The sequence below is a fragment of the Nannospalax galili genome, unplaced genomic scaffold, assembly GCF_000622305.1.
Source record: "Nannospalax galili isolate Female #2095 unplaced genomic scaffold, S.galili_v1.0 scaffold463, whole genome shotgun sequence".
Lineage (NCBI taxonomy): Eukaryota > Metazoa > Chordata > Mammalia > Rodentia > Spalacidae > Nannospalax > Nannospalax galili.
This window is the reverse complement of record NW_008349529.1, coordinates 2,370,451-2,384,458: the sequence shown is the minus strand read 5'-3', so window position 1 is coordinate 2,384,458 and position 14,008 is coordinate 2,370,451. Positions and strand designations below refer to the sequence as shown.

At 39.7% G+C, this 14,008-nt stretch overlaps 1 protein-coding gene across 1 annotated transcript in view; it reads right to left on the bottom strand.

Annotated features, from left to right (window-relative positions):
• Positions 1–562: 562 nt before the first annotated feature.
• Positions 563–14,008, bottom strand: part of Nup107 (nucleoporin 107) — a 55,594-nt gene continuing 42,148 nt past the window's right edge. Inside the window, exons 24-28 of the mRNA XM_008846968.3 lie at positions 10,909–11,069; positions 9,915–10,040; positions 8,860–8,973; positions 1,083–1,250; positions 563–756 (exon numbers count right to left, since the gene is read on the bottom strand). Of these exons, the coding sequence (XP_008845190.1) occupies positions 649–756; positions 1,083–1,250; positions 8,860–8,973; positions 9,915–10,040; positions 10,909–11,069 (677 nt within the window). The 3' untranslated portion in view covers positions 563–648. The remainder of the gene's footprint in view (positions 757–1,082; positions 1,251–8,859; positions 8,974–9,914; positions 10,041–10,908; positions 11,070–14,008) is intronic.

Sequence of the window (14,008 nt, the reverse complement as noted above, 5' to 3'; positions counted from 1 at the left end):
AATTTAATTTCCCTATTATATTACATAATAAAGATGGAGGGAGAGAGGGAAGGAGGGAGGGAGGGTTGTGGGATGACTCAGCAGGTAGAGGCACTTGCCACCAAGCCTGAAGACCTAGTTCAATCCCTGGGAAACATATGGCAGAAGGAGAGAACCAACTTCCTGAAAGTTCTCCTGACCTTTACATGTGCTCTGTAGGTACACACCCACACACATACAAATAAATAGAAATCCTTTTTTTTTCTGGTTTTTTGTTTTGGTCTTTTTGACACAGGGTCTCTCTGTAGTCCCAGCTGTCCTGGATTCACGATGAAGACCAGGCTGGCCTCAAACTCACAGAGATCCGCCTGCCTCTACCTCCTGAGTGCTGGGATTAAAGGTATGTGCCACCACACACAGCAGAACAGAACATTTTAATTTTGTATAATTTCATTAAAAAAATACTTAGGGGAATATGGATATATACTACATTTTTCTCACTGTCGTCATAATATTATGAAAAGTACAAAATTTAAATGTCTAAACTTCACATTTTTCCTCAGAATACCAAAGAAGAAAGCCAGCAATTACAAATATGTATATTTTACAAAAACCAAGCAACCAACCAAAAGAATTTCCACTTATCGTGGGCATCAGAGAGGGGGTGAGTTATGACTGAATTTCGTACCCCAGTGGGTCAAGTCCCTGGTCTAGCAGCATCAGAGAGGATTCCCTCAGCTTCTGCAGCAGCTTCCTTAGCTCCTCCTTAGAAAACACCTGATGTTAGAAAGGAAAAAGAGAGGAGTATGAACTTTTTAAACCAAATCAATCTTAAGACGACAAAGCCCTGTAAGGTGTACATGGCTAGAAGCTCCTGGAATAGGGTAGTGTGGTTCAGGACCCTCAGGGCTGCTTTCTGGGAGCAGCCTATGTACTTCTGTTTATACATACACACACATTTTGGGAAAAAGGCATATACATAAAATTGGAAAATTATTTTCAGAAAATCTAAGAACTAAAAGATGTTAACATGTCTTCATAAATATTACTACATAGTGTATCAAATTATTACAATTTAAAACTTCAAATGCTCTAGAACTTACCAGATATAGTTTGTGGCGCTCAGAGGACACCATGTCTGCTAACTGTAGGCATTCCTGATACTGGCCAGTGCTATGTAATATGGTATGAAGCAGAAAACACAGCATTGGCAGACAAAGCTTTCTTAGTAAAATCATCTGATGTGTTCTTTCATGGTCTTCTTCAGCATCCTACAAACAGACATTAAGTAATCCTTTTAACGACTTTAAGCTACATACCCCGACAAAAAGAAAAATCAAGTACAACCTATGGTAAGGTGGCTCATACTTGTCATCCCAAATCCTAGCACTCAGGCTGTTAAGACAGGAAGATCAGCACAAATTCAGGGCCTCATTTACATAGTGAGTTCCAGGTCAGCCTGGGCTACAAAGTAAGAATGAGACCCTATCTCAAAATAGAAAAGCAAACAAATGAAAAAGTTAGTTAAGTGATTCCATCTGAACTAATCAACATGTATACTTTTCAATCTTGTTATCATCTGCTAAGCAATACAGTGTAACAACTATTTACACATTTATATTAAAATAGGTATAAGCAAGCTGGAAGACTGAAATACCAAGAGGGTGTGTGTAGGTTCTATGAAAATATCATGTTGTATATTGGGAGTAACCTATAGGGGGTAATCTAATTAGACTTAAGGTCCATTCAATAGGAAGGAACGTGCCTGGTACTATAAACCTGGCCAAATACCTATGGCTGGAGGTCACAGACCCTAGAGAAGAACCTACTACTGCCATTTTCCTAAACCAATACCACTTCTAGTCATATTCTAAATCTTTATCCTGATAGCCAGAGATAAATGTAGCTCTCATCCCTCATCAAAGAAACTTTGTTTTTACAGTAGATGAAAACTATTACAGAGATCCACAACTGGTCAAACTGCAGAGAAAAAGTGACCGGGATGCCCAGCCCCAACTGATACATCTACAACGCAACTCCTACAACTAAGTCTCAGGGAAAACTGCAGAAGAGGAGAAATGATTTTAAAAACTAGAGGATCAGGACACCTGCTGCTATATAGTGTCTTCCAGATGTGACAGGGAAGCCACACCCATGAAATCTTAACAGTATGGCTGCCTAAAGAAGACCTGCATAATGACAGCACTATCTGATATGCCAATGTGGATGGGAAAAATTTCACAAGGACTCAATAGTTTGTGAATATGTGTGCGTGTGAACAACAAAGAGGTCCTGAATTTGAGAGGGAGTGGGGCGAGACAGGAAGAGTTGGAGGGGGATGGGGAGGGGTGGAAATAATGTATTTATGTACAAAAGTCTCAAAAATTTTAAGTAAAGAATATACCATGCCATTTTACATAATGGAATGGAGCAATTTTACATCTACAGGGTCCTTGAATTAAAGCCCCATGATGTTGAGAGATGACTTCCAAGTCAAAACCAAAAGAGGAAAAAGCTAAAATTTTTTCCTAAAGCTTATCATGCCTGTTTTTAAATGCACGTGTGTGCACATGTGTTTGTCTATGTGCAGGTGCATATGTGTGTGGTATGTGGCCAGTATGGACGCACATCAAGCCTGGGTGTCACCCTCAGAGTGCCACCCACCTATTTTGAAATAGGATCTCCACAGATTTGGAACTCACCAATGAGGCTCAACTAGTCTCCACCTCCTCAGTGGTAGGAGAAGCAACATCATGCCCAACATTTTTATGTGGCTTCTTGCAGATTGAACTCAGGTCCCCTGCTTGCAAGGCAAGGGCTTTATTGACTAAGCCATCTCCCCAGCCCTTATCATGCCCATTAAAAATGAAACAATGCAGGGTTTCGATCATATAATCTAGACTAGCAAACAAGATTTTGTTTTTCAAAATAAGATTTTAATGGCAAAAAACATGAAGTGAACAAAATATACTACAGAGGATACAGCATGAAAATAAAATTGCTACGGAATGGACTGCTAATATATCTAGAATAGCAGCCTACATCAAAAGAATAAGAATATCATTAGAGTCAAAATCAGAAGAGAAAATAATAACCATCCTTGAACATACAGATGAACCTGCAGATACATCAAGGAGAGCTGAGGGACAGACCACCCCGACAACGATGAGCATGGCTGACAAGGGCCAGGGTGGAAGAGGGGTGTGCAAGGAGAGAGGACTGCTGTTTTCAAGCTTCTAGTTTGATTTAAACAAGGGGTATGAATTATTGTTTTCTTATATAGTTAAAATATGGAAAAATTAAGAGAACTTGTAGCTTTGAATAATAGTTAATGCCAGAGTAGACAGAAGAGGACAGCTGATGATAGCAAAAGCAGTATTTCTTTCCAAGTGTAAATGGGATCGTTCTAAAAAATTATTTGGACAGTAGACATGTAGAAAAGAGCAGTTTTGCTATGCCCACTACATTTTCTTACAATGAATTTTAAAAGTAAAAACATTAAATTTTAAAAAGTTACCCAAACACAGCCGGGCATGCACACCTGTAGTCCCAGCACTTGGGAGGCAGAGGCAGGTGGATCTCTGTGAGTTCAAGGCCAGCCTGGTCTACATAGTGAGTTCCAGGACAGCTGGGGCTACAGGGAGACCCTGCTTCAAAAAGACACACACACACACACACACACACACACACACACACACACGTACCCAAACACATTAAAATTCCTCAAATAATCTTTAAAATAAGAAGGGCTAGAGAGACGGTTCAGCAATAAAGAACACAAAGTGTTCTTGCAGAGGACCTAAGTTTGGTTCCCAGCATCCATGTTGGGTGGCTCACAACTGCCTGTAACTCCATTTCCTGGGGATCTGATATCCCACGCTGGCCTCTGTGGACATCTGCACTCATACACACAAATCCACACATAGACAAGCACATAGGAAAATCTTAAAAATAAAAAAGGACAAGTGTAACTCAGGGGTAGTACAAAGCCCTAAACTCAACTCTTAATACCACAAAAAGTAAAATAAGGAAGCCTGCAGAACCTACTATGCAAAAAAACACAGTAAAACAACAGCAGCAGCAATAACAGCAGCACACAACAAATAAAAAGCTAAAACAGTAACTGATTCTTAGAAGCTTAATGAAACACGTAAGGGACTCAAAAGGCAGAGGCAAGGGAACTAGGACTTCAAGGCCTGACTTGGCTACATAGTGAAACCCTAAAGAAAAAAATTAGTTAAAAGTTATCTTCTTGTATGAGGCTATTAGACTAAATTACTGAAACATTTCTCGAAGGCAGATAGCGGAGGTAAGCTGACAAACCAAGATCTGGTGTTTTGACCAATGAGTAACTGCTAATCTGGGCCAGGTTCCCACACAGAAGAAAACTACTGCCGACCAACCTTGTAATATTGTTTTGAGGCATAAATACATAAAGCCAAATATTAAAATGCTCCACATTTTCTTACCCTTAAAAGGGAAAGCACTTTATTTTTTCAAGATAAGGTGCTGACTGCCTTTAGAGGTAAGCTTAAAATGTAGTCAGAACACCTTAGGATCGTAGTATTCAGTCTGGCGTGTCCTACATGGAGAAGAGTGAAGAATGACAGGACCACGACCTTCCGGGCCTCTGCATTTGTGCTCCCATACAGTCTTTCCCCTACGCAAAGTGCCTCTGCTTCCAAGATTCCTTCCCTGACAGCAGCAGCAGCAGCAGGCATCTTAATCCCATCTCACAACAGGTTCTAACACTAATAAGGTCATCTATAATTATTTAAGAACTTCAAGTGCAGCTATCTGAAACAGTGTCTAATGCCAGAGATACCACTACAGTTGTGCTTTATTATACAAGGGCAGCTGGCTGAGCAAGTGAGTGGAGTGGAAATCTACATTGTGCCCCATCCTACAGATCATGTGCACATGGCATGGACCTATCTGCACGAAGAAACGGGTGTAATTTTCTGATTAATATGCAAGTAACAGATGTGCAGAAGTACTGATAATTTTCTACTGCTAAATATCTAGGAGCAGTAAGCTAAATTTAGTATATTTATTATTTGACTATTAAGGCAATCTCTTCAGAATTAGTTTTGAAAAGAAAGATAAAGGCTGGATAATTTTTTAAAGATTTTACTTTTGGGGCTGGAGAGATGGCTCAGAGGTTAAGAGCACTGACTGCTCTTGCAGAGGACCCAGGTTCGATTGCCAGCACCCACATGGTGGCAAACCGTCCTTAACTCCAGTTCCAGGGGAATCTGATGCCATCTTCTGACCTCTGTGGCATTGTATGACATGGGTGCACTCACATAACATGCAGGCAATACGCTCATACACATAAAAATAATAAATATTTTTAAAATGTATTTTTAAAAAATAAAAGGATTTTACTTTTTAGGAGCTGGAGAGATGGCTCAGCAGTTAGAGCATAGGCAGCTCTTATGAAGGACCCAGGTTCGATTCCCAGCACCCACATGGCAGCTAACAACCATCCTAACTCCAGTTCCAGGGGAGTTGATGCCCTCCAAGGTACTGCACTACAGGGGTGCAGTTACATGCAAGCAATATACTCATACACATAAAATAAAAATAAATAAAATCCAGGTCCTCTGAAAGAGCAGAAAATGCTCTTTAACCATGGAGCCATCTCTCCAGCCCCTAAAAATGTATAGTTTTTATTTATGTGTATATATGTGTGTGTCTGTGTGTCTGCCAAGTGTGTGGATGCCCTTGGAGGCCAGAAGAGGGCACCAGATCCTCAGGAGCTAAAGTTACAGGAGGTTGTGAGCTACCTGACATAGGTGCTGGGATCTGAACTCAGGTCCTCTGGAAGGGCAGCAAGTGCTCTTAACAGTTGAACCACCTCTCTAGCTCAAGACTGGATAATTTTTCTTTTTAAAAATATTTTATTTATTATTATTATTTTTTAGAAGCATTTCATTACAGCCTTAACATACTCAATAACAATTTCCAGACCAAAAATACAACTTTTTCAAAAGTGGCTATAAAAGTTTTAGATTCACAGTTGAATAGTTATATGATATTGAACTCAGTATAAATCCTGTAAGACATAAAATTGAATGATTTTTTTAACCTTTAAAAAAGATCTCCATTTCATTTTAAAATATGCTGTTTCTTACAAAAAAATATTTATTATTTTTATGTGTATGAGTGTATTGCCTGCATGAATGTAAGTATACCCATGTCATGCATTGAGATCAGAAGGCATCAGATCTCTTGGAGCTGGAGTTACTGACGGTTGTTAGTTGTCATGTGGGTGCTGGGGGCCAAACTTGGGTCCTCTGTAAGAGCAGCCAGTGCTCTTAACTAGTGAGTTACCTCTCCAGCCCTCTGTCCTAGATACTTTCTATTGCTATGATAAAACACTGACCAAAACCAACTTGGGGAGGAAAGGGTTTATTTGGCTTACAGTTCACAGCCCATCATCAAGGGCTAAGCCTCCCTTGCTAAGGCAGGAATTCAGGGTAGGAACTTGGAGCACAGACCATGGAGGAATGTGCTCACTGGCTTCCCATGCTCATCAACCTGCTTTCTTTTGTTTTTGTTTTTTTTTTGTCTTTTTGAGACAGGGTATTTCTGTAGTGGGGCTGGCCTTGAACACACAGTGATCCACCTGCCTCTGCCTCCCGAGTTGCTGGGATCAAAGGTGTGCCCCACTATGCCTGCTTTCTTATACAATGCTGGCACATCTGCCCAGGAGTGACAAGGCCCACAGCGGGCTAAACCCTTCCACAACACTCAATAATCAAGAAAATGCCCCACAGACATGGCCATAGGCCAATACAATGGAGGAAATTCCTTAACTGAGGTTCCCTCTGCCCAAGTGTGTCAAGATGAACTGGAAGCTACCCAGCATACCCTCTAAGTTACTTCTTGCTAGGTATTTGGTCACACACATAGAAGGAACTTGTATGTATCTACACAGAGATCTAAGAGGTCTAAGAGGACACACCAACCTGAAAGAGCTGATCATGGCTAGCAAGAAAGATCAGGATGTGGAGAGGAGCCAGACAACTATAAACAGAAGATGACATGAGGGATGGCAAGACAAAGATACGTAACTACGGCAAGCTTCGACGTTTCCCTCTCACACCACTGTCATTGCTGTCATCTACAATGTCCTGCTTTTCCTCATCTGAGCCATTTCTCACTTAAATGCTAAGCCTCTTAAACATCCTATCCAGGTAAAAGCAATCTTGTTTTATCCTTTTTTTTGCAATGCTTTGGATTCAACCCAGTGCATGCCAGGGACTGTCATGGAGCTATACCACCAGTTCAAAGCAATCTTCTCTTTATTTGAGCTCAAATAATAACTTAACTCTCCCTTCATGCAAAATAACTCAATTATGCTTTTCTTATGACATTTAATACCTTTTTTTTTTTTGTGGGGAGAGAGGGTGGAGGCTGCCCTTGACTTAATCATCCTGCTTCAGTACCCAAGTGTTGGAATTACAGGCATGTGCCACTATCCAGTTTATGATTAACACCTCTGGAAGCACCCCTTACTCCAGGCCACACCACAAAGTACTAGAAGTTGAACCCTTTATTTTATTTTATTTTATTTTTAGTCTTTTTGAGACAGGGTCTCCCTGTAGCCCCAGCTGTCCTGGAGCTCACTACATAGACCAGGCTGGCCTTGAACTCAGAGATCCACCTGCCTCTTCCTCCCAAGGGATTAAAGGCCTGTGCCACCACGCCCGGCAGAACCCTGTATTTTTTAAAAAAAGCCTTTGAGTCATTTAAGTGGATAGCTCAGAGGGGACAGCCACTGCTTTACATTATGTCTTCCTTAAACTACTAGACTTGCCTATTTCTAAATTAAGTCAAATACACATATAGTTAAAATTTTAGACTCAGGTTTGGTGGTAATGTACCTGTAATCCCAGCTATCAGGAAGTTGTAGCAGGAGGATTCCAAGTTCCAGGGAAACCAGGCATATAGTGAGTTCAAGTACTGCCTGGACTGTACAGTGAGACCCTACCTAACTCAGCAACTAGGGAAATAAAATTTTAGGTTCAGAATTTTTTAAAAAGTATTTTATTTACTATTTTTATTTTATATGTACAAGTGCATTGCCTGCATGTATGTGAGTGCACCCATGTTGTGCAATGCCACGGAAGTTAGAAGAGGGCTTCATATTCCTCTGGAACTGGAGTTAAGGACAGTTCATAGCCATCAATGTGGGTGCTGGGAATTGAACCCGGGTCCTCTGCAAGAGCAGTCAGTGCTCTTAACTGCTGAGCCCTCTCTCCAGGTTCAGAATTTTTATTAAAAATTACTAAATTTTAAAATTATACTTTAAAAAGTACTAAATTAAAAATTTAGTACTCTATGAACATAGTAAATGTGAATAGTTAACCCAAGAATAAATACTCCTATTCTAAGTGAGTATTTTCAGTTAAGCTTAAAATATGGAATGTTTAGTTATAACTATAAACATTTTATAAATTCTATAGCTGCTCCTAGAACATCTGAAAAAAACAGTGTACGTGGTTTTGTTACTGTTGCTGGGATTCTTTACATTTTATATATGTGTGTGTGTATTTATGTGTGTGTGTGTGTGTGTGTATGTGTGTTTGTGTGTGTATGAAAGAGAGGTTGAACAACTGAACTTAGGTCATCAAGCTTGGCAGCAAGTGCCTTTATCCACTAAGCCATCTTGATGGTCCATTACTATTTTGTTGTTGTTGTTGTCCTTTTGAGATAGGTTCTCCTGTAGCCCAGCTGCCCAGGAACTATGTAGACCAGACAGTACTTGAACTCACAGAGACCTTCCTGCCTCTGCCTCCCAAGGGCTGGGACCAAAAGAGTGTGTCACTACGCCTGGCTTGCATCAAGCTATAAACAGAACATATAGCTTACCTCTCTGACATCTACCATCCACCCTCCATCAACAAATAACAAGACGTTGTACATTTTCTCCTTTACATCAGCAGTTAGAGCATCCAAATGCCCTTTCCAAATACCATAATCCATCTGCAGAACAAACAGAGGTAGACATAATGGACCAAAATCACCAAACCATGTATTTTAAAATGTTTTATTATTTTTTTATGTGTGTATGCATGTATTGCCTGAATGTAGGTAAGTGCGCCCGTATTGTGTAATGCCCACAGAGGACAGAAGAGGCTGTCAGATCCCCTGGAACTGGAGTTACAGACAGTTGTTAGCCACCATGTGGGTGCTGGGATTCAAACCTGGCAAGGATAGCTAGTGTTCTTAAGCTCTGAGCCATCTCTCCAGCCCCCCAAAACCATGTATTTCAAAGTACAGACTAGAATATCATTCTTTTATTTATTTATTTAGTAGTAATATAATTTATTCATTTCAGTAAGTTTTGAGCATAAAGTGTAGGCTTTCTAAGGTAGTATGAGTAATGTGTTCCAGAATTTGACTTTTCAAAGCTAAATGTCATCTGTCATTTGGGAAGCAAAAGCCAGTTTAAGTAAATCAAATGAAATAAGAGATGCTGGGGAACTGAGATGTTCTGGGAGGAAGAGGAAATGTCTTAGTGGGTCAAGTGTGTGTACCACATGAGGGCCTGAGTTCAGATCCCCAGCACCCATGTGAGAATTTGGGCATGATGGACCATAGAACATCAGTCTTATGAGTTGATAATTCAGTCAGCCCTATGTAAAAGAAACAACTATTAGCAGAACAATTGGCAGATAAATAAAATACTAATGTTCATTTGGTAAATGAATACTAATGTCTAAAGGTATTTTTTTTAAGTCAATTATCTACAGAAATTAATTATCTAAAGAAAAGTATATAAGTGTAAGTTTTTCTCTTCAAAGTAGAATATATAACAGAAAGATCCCATTATAGTCAGAATACAAATGCTGAAAAAATGACCTCTTTAAATAAATAAGTATATTTTAAAAATTAAACTTATCTCAGACCCATGTTTAACTTACTTCATATTTCTTTTCTTTGTGTTCATAAGCCACTTTCTCTGTAAAAGTCGGTTGAGATATCAAAGTAGGTTTTTGTGGAGCTGAATTCATATGCTTAAACCACTCATTAAAGGTTTCATGGGCTTCCTAAAATGTAAAGTTATACAAAACAGAATATATAAAAGTTTTCATGTTTTGTTTTTAGAGACAGGGTCTCACTCTCTAGCTTAGGTTGGCCTGGAACTCACTTTGTAGTGAGCTCCTACAAATCCCAGGCTGGCCTCAAATTCATGGCAATCCTCCTTCCTCAGCTTCCTAAGTGCTATTACACAAAGTTTTCACTTTTATTGCTTACAAAGCTTTTAAAAGAAGTAGTTCTTAGAAATAATTTTGTAGTCTTCAAGAAACAAACTCTTCAATATTGACTTTTTGTACACACATTAAAAAAAAAAACTGTGATAGGAAAATGTTCTACAAAGTGACAAACATCAGCAAAGTAATTTGTGTTGGTTTCTGTCATCTACTCTTATCCCAGTATCCTGACCACATGTATCCTACCATTTGCTACTCTATGGCGAACACATGATTACTTATCTTCGTTGGGAACCTATTAGCTTTTATAGTACAAAGACAAATGCTATCCAAGACTTTAACCCCACTACTGAAAGTCCATGGTAATCACTTAATTGCTAAGTAAATTTTGAATGAACATGCTGTTACTTTTCATCTAACATGGTTTTTGTTTTCTTTTAGTTACTGCCAAAAGCAAACATTTAAAGTTGAGACAAGGAAAACACAGGGTCCAGACATTATGCACCCTATCTAATCTTGCCTGGCTGCCATCAGTAGAAACCAAGCTAAGGAAGACAAGATCCTTATTTCAAACCCTATGGAGGAGGCAGCACTGCCATCACATGGGGCGGTTAGATGAACTGATCAGCATTTCTGGAAAAAGCTCAAACTCTAAGAGTGGATCAGGAATAGCACCTTAAGATTGTGGTCTCTTCAAGCTTACCAGATAAGCTCGAATACACAAATGCTCTCTGATGGCATTGTCATCTTCAGGTGGAAGTGGACCCTCCATGCCTTGCTCTTCCCACTGATTATAGATTTCTGCTATGGAATCCTGAGGAATTTTCAGAAATACTTCTTTTGCAGCTTCATGTTTCTTTGATGCTGTAAAAAAAAAAAAAAACACCCTTTCTGTATGAAACTGTGCATTTTAATAATGAAATGGAGATTTCTTTTTAAAGGTTAAAACCTCATTTAATTTTATGTCTTATAGGGTTTATACTGAGTACAATATTGTATAATTGTAACAATTCAACTGTAAACCTAAAAATTTACAGCCAATTTTGAAAGAGATGCATCTTAGCTCAGAAAATTGTTGAATATGTCAATGCTGTTGTAATGAAATGCTTCTTCTAAGTATATGGTTATTAAATAAATAATTAACTGGAAAAAAAACCTATATTCAATATTTTGAGACTTCTGAATAATGGTTTCTTAAAGGGTCAACTCTTTGGTTTACAACTTAAAAAAAAATTTTTATCATTTTTATTTATGTGTATGAGTATACTGCCTGCATGTATTTAAGTGCACTCACGTCGTACAAAGCCAAATGAGGTCAGAAGAGGGCGTCAGACCCCCTGGAACTGGAGTTATGGACCGTTGTTAGCAGCCATGTGAGTGCTGGGAACTGAACCCAGGTTCTCTGCAAGAACAGCCAATGCTCTTAACCACTAAACCATCTATCTCTCCAGCCTCTGATTTACAACTTTTAAATCTGAGGTTCCAAGGCGATCTTTCTACCTAATGAACCAGCCCTTTTCTGAACAGTGTGTGACAGTAACAGAAAGGATATATTAAATGCAGTCACTTTCACATGCTTCTATTATGCCTTTAAGTATTTTTTTAATTAAAAAAATTATTTTAATTATGTGTATGAGTGTTTTGCCTGTACATACCCATGTGCACCTGTGTTCTGCAAACTTCATGTCTTAAAGAAAACAATTACATTTTCAAAGTCTGATAGCTATGACATTATATAGAGAACTGACTAGAATAATGAAAATTCACTGCTAAACAGATTTTGTTTCATAATGCCAAGTTTGATAGGGTAGCTGGTAGTGTTCTGTCTCAGGTGCAGGCTACGGCAGGCAGCTGACTAGAAACTGAGGAGCATGTTTTCAGTGACACATGCATTGCTAAGTGTTGGGTGCTGAAGGATAAGCTGCTGTGGTATGACAGCTACAAAGCCTTTCCACTACTGGGGAAGCCAGTCTTAAGGCTTCACTGCAATATGCCAAAACCAAGGTTCCCATCCAGAACATCTTGTACCATGAAGTTAGGATTAGAGCAAATTTTATTCTGCATAGGGATCTGATAAAAAAGCTTTTGACTATGCCAGGTGTGGTGGCGTACACCTTTAATCCCAGCACTTGGGAGGCAGAGGCAGGTGGATCTTTTTGAGTTCGAGGTCAGCCTGGTCTACATAGTGAGTTCCAGGACAGCTGGGGCTACAGGGAGACCCTGTCTCAAAAAAGACAAAAAAAAAAAAAAAGCTTTTGATCTTCTTAAAGTTCAAACCTACTCCTTGAAAGTTTGTGGAGAATATTGAACTGCAGCCTCTCACAAAAACAAGAAGAGTGGACTTATTTGTAGAAATGGGGAAAGTTTTACTGGCAGAGGTAGCATTAAAAAAAATTGATTGTGTGTGTGTGTGTATGTTTGTGTGTATGGGGGTGGGGGTGGAGTATATGTACATATGTACATGAATGCAGATGCCCATGGAAGCCAGAAGCATTGGATTCCCCTGGAACTGGACTTATAGACAGTTGTGAGCTGCCCCACATGGGTGGTAGGAATAGACCTCAGGTGCTCTGCAAGAGTAGTATGAGCTTTTAACCACTGAACCACCTCTCTGGCCTCTAAGGTATCATTTTAAACATAAGTAGGAGAAGCAAGGATCTGTGACTCTCAGGCCACATATCGTGCTGGAAGGAAATCAGCCTCAGAAAGAAGTTGCCCAGGTCCAGCATTTAGAAGCACGGGAAGAGCAGCAGCAAGGCCTCTCTTCTCCCTGAAGGATTTGGGTACTGTGTATACAGAGAGCGATAGTGTTCAGTAGACCAACGTTGAGATAGTTTGAACAAGTGAGCTACGTAAATGCTTCTCGATCTCTGAGGCATCATGTTTGTCTTATTTCTGTGTTGTCACAAACTTTCATGGTTTGAAAGAAGCAGTTCTGTAAACTTTTGTTTTAGGACATTACTAAATAAAGGACTGTCTAATTGTTCATAAAGTAAATCTACTTTGGAACTGTAAACGACACAAGGACATCTTTATAAAGACGGCCTGGATGGGGCTCCCCTGCAGAGGTCTGTCATGTGTTTATGCCAGCCTGTGGGGCTGGCCTAAAAGTCTGAATCTCTCAGACTTTTACTTACATACATGGTATGGTCCCTTGGTCAACTGTTTCAGTCTGGAGATATTCTCTGCACTTTTTGCTACAGAACTACTGATTTCAATTTGAGAGACCAGATGGCTTGTGCTTTACAGTAAGACTGAAGACCTGTTATTGATAATGGACAAAGGCCAAAAACTGTAACTTAAAATCTCATGGTTTGAGTGTGCTGGAGATAATTAGAATAGGCCTGTAGTTAGCAAGCCACACAGTACATATATTGAGTGAATGATTACACCCAGCTAAAGAGTGAATTCGGATGGTTTCTTTATTGGTCACTAAATCGCAAGGTGGCAGACATGGGGGTTCTCCAAGAACACACTCCAAGAACACCTTTAGGTATGCTTAAAATCTCTACTGAACTGGGGCTGGAGAAATGGCTCAGCGGTTAAGAACACTGGTTGTTCTTGCAGAAGACCCGGGTTCAAATCCCAGCACCCACATGGTAGCTAACAACTGTTCGTAACCCTAGTCCCAGGGGATCTGACAGCCTCTTCTGACCTCTGCAGGCATTGCACAACACAGGTGCACTTACCTACACACATGCAATACACGCATACACATAAAACAAAAATAATAAAATATTAAAAAAAAAAAAAGGTCTGGATTTGGTGGCACATGCCTTTAATCTCAGCACTTGGAAGGCAAG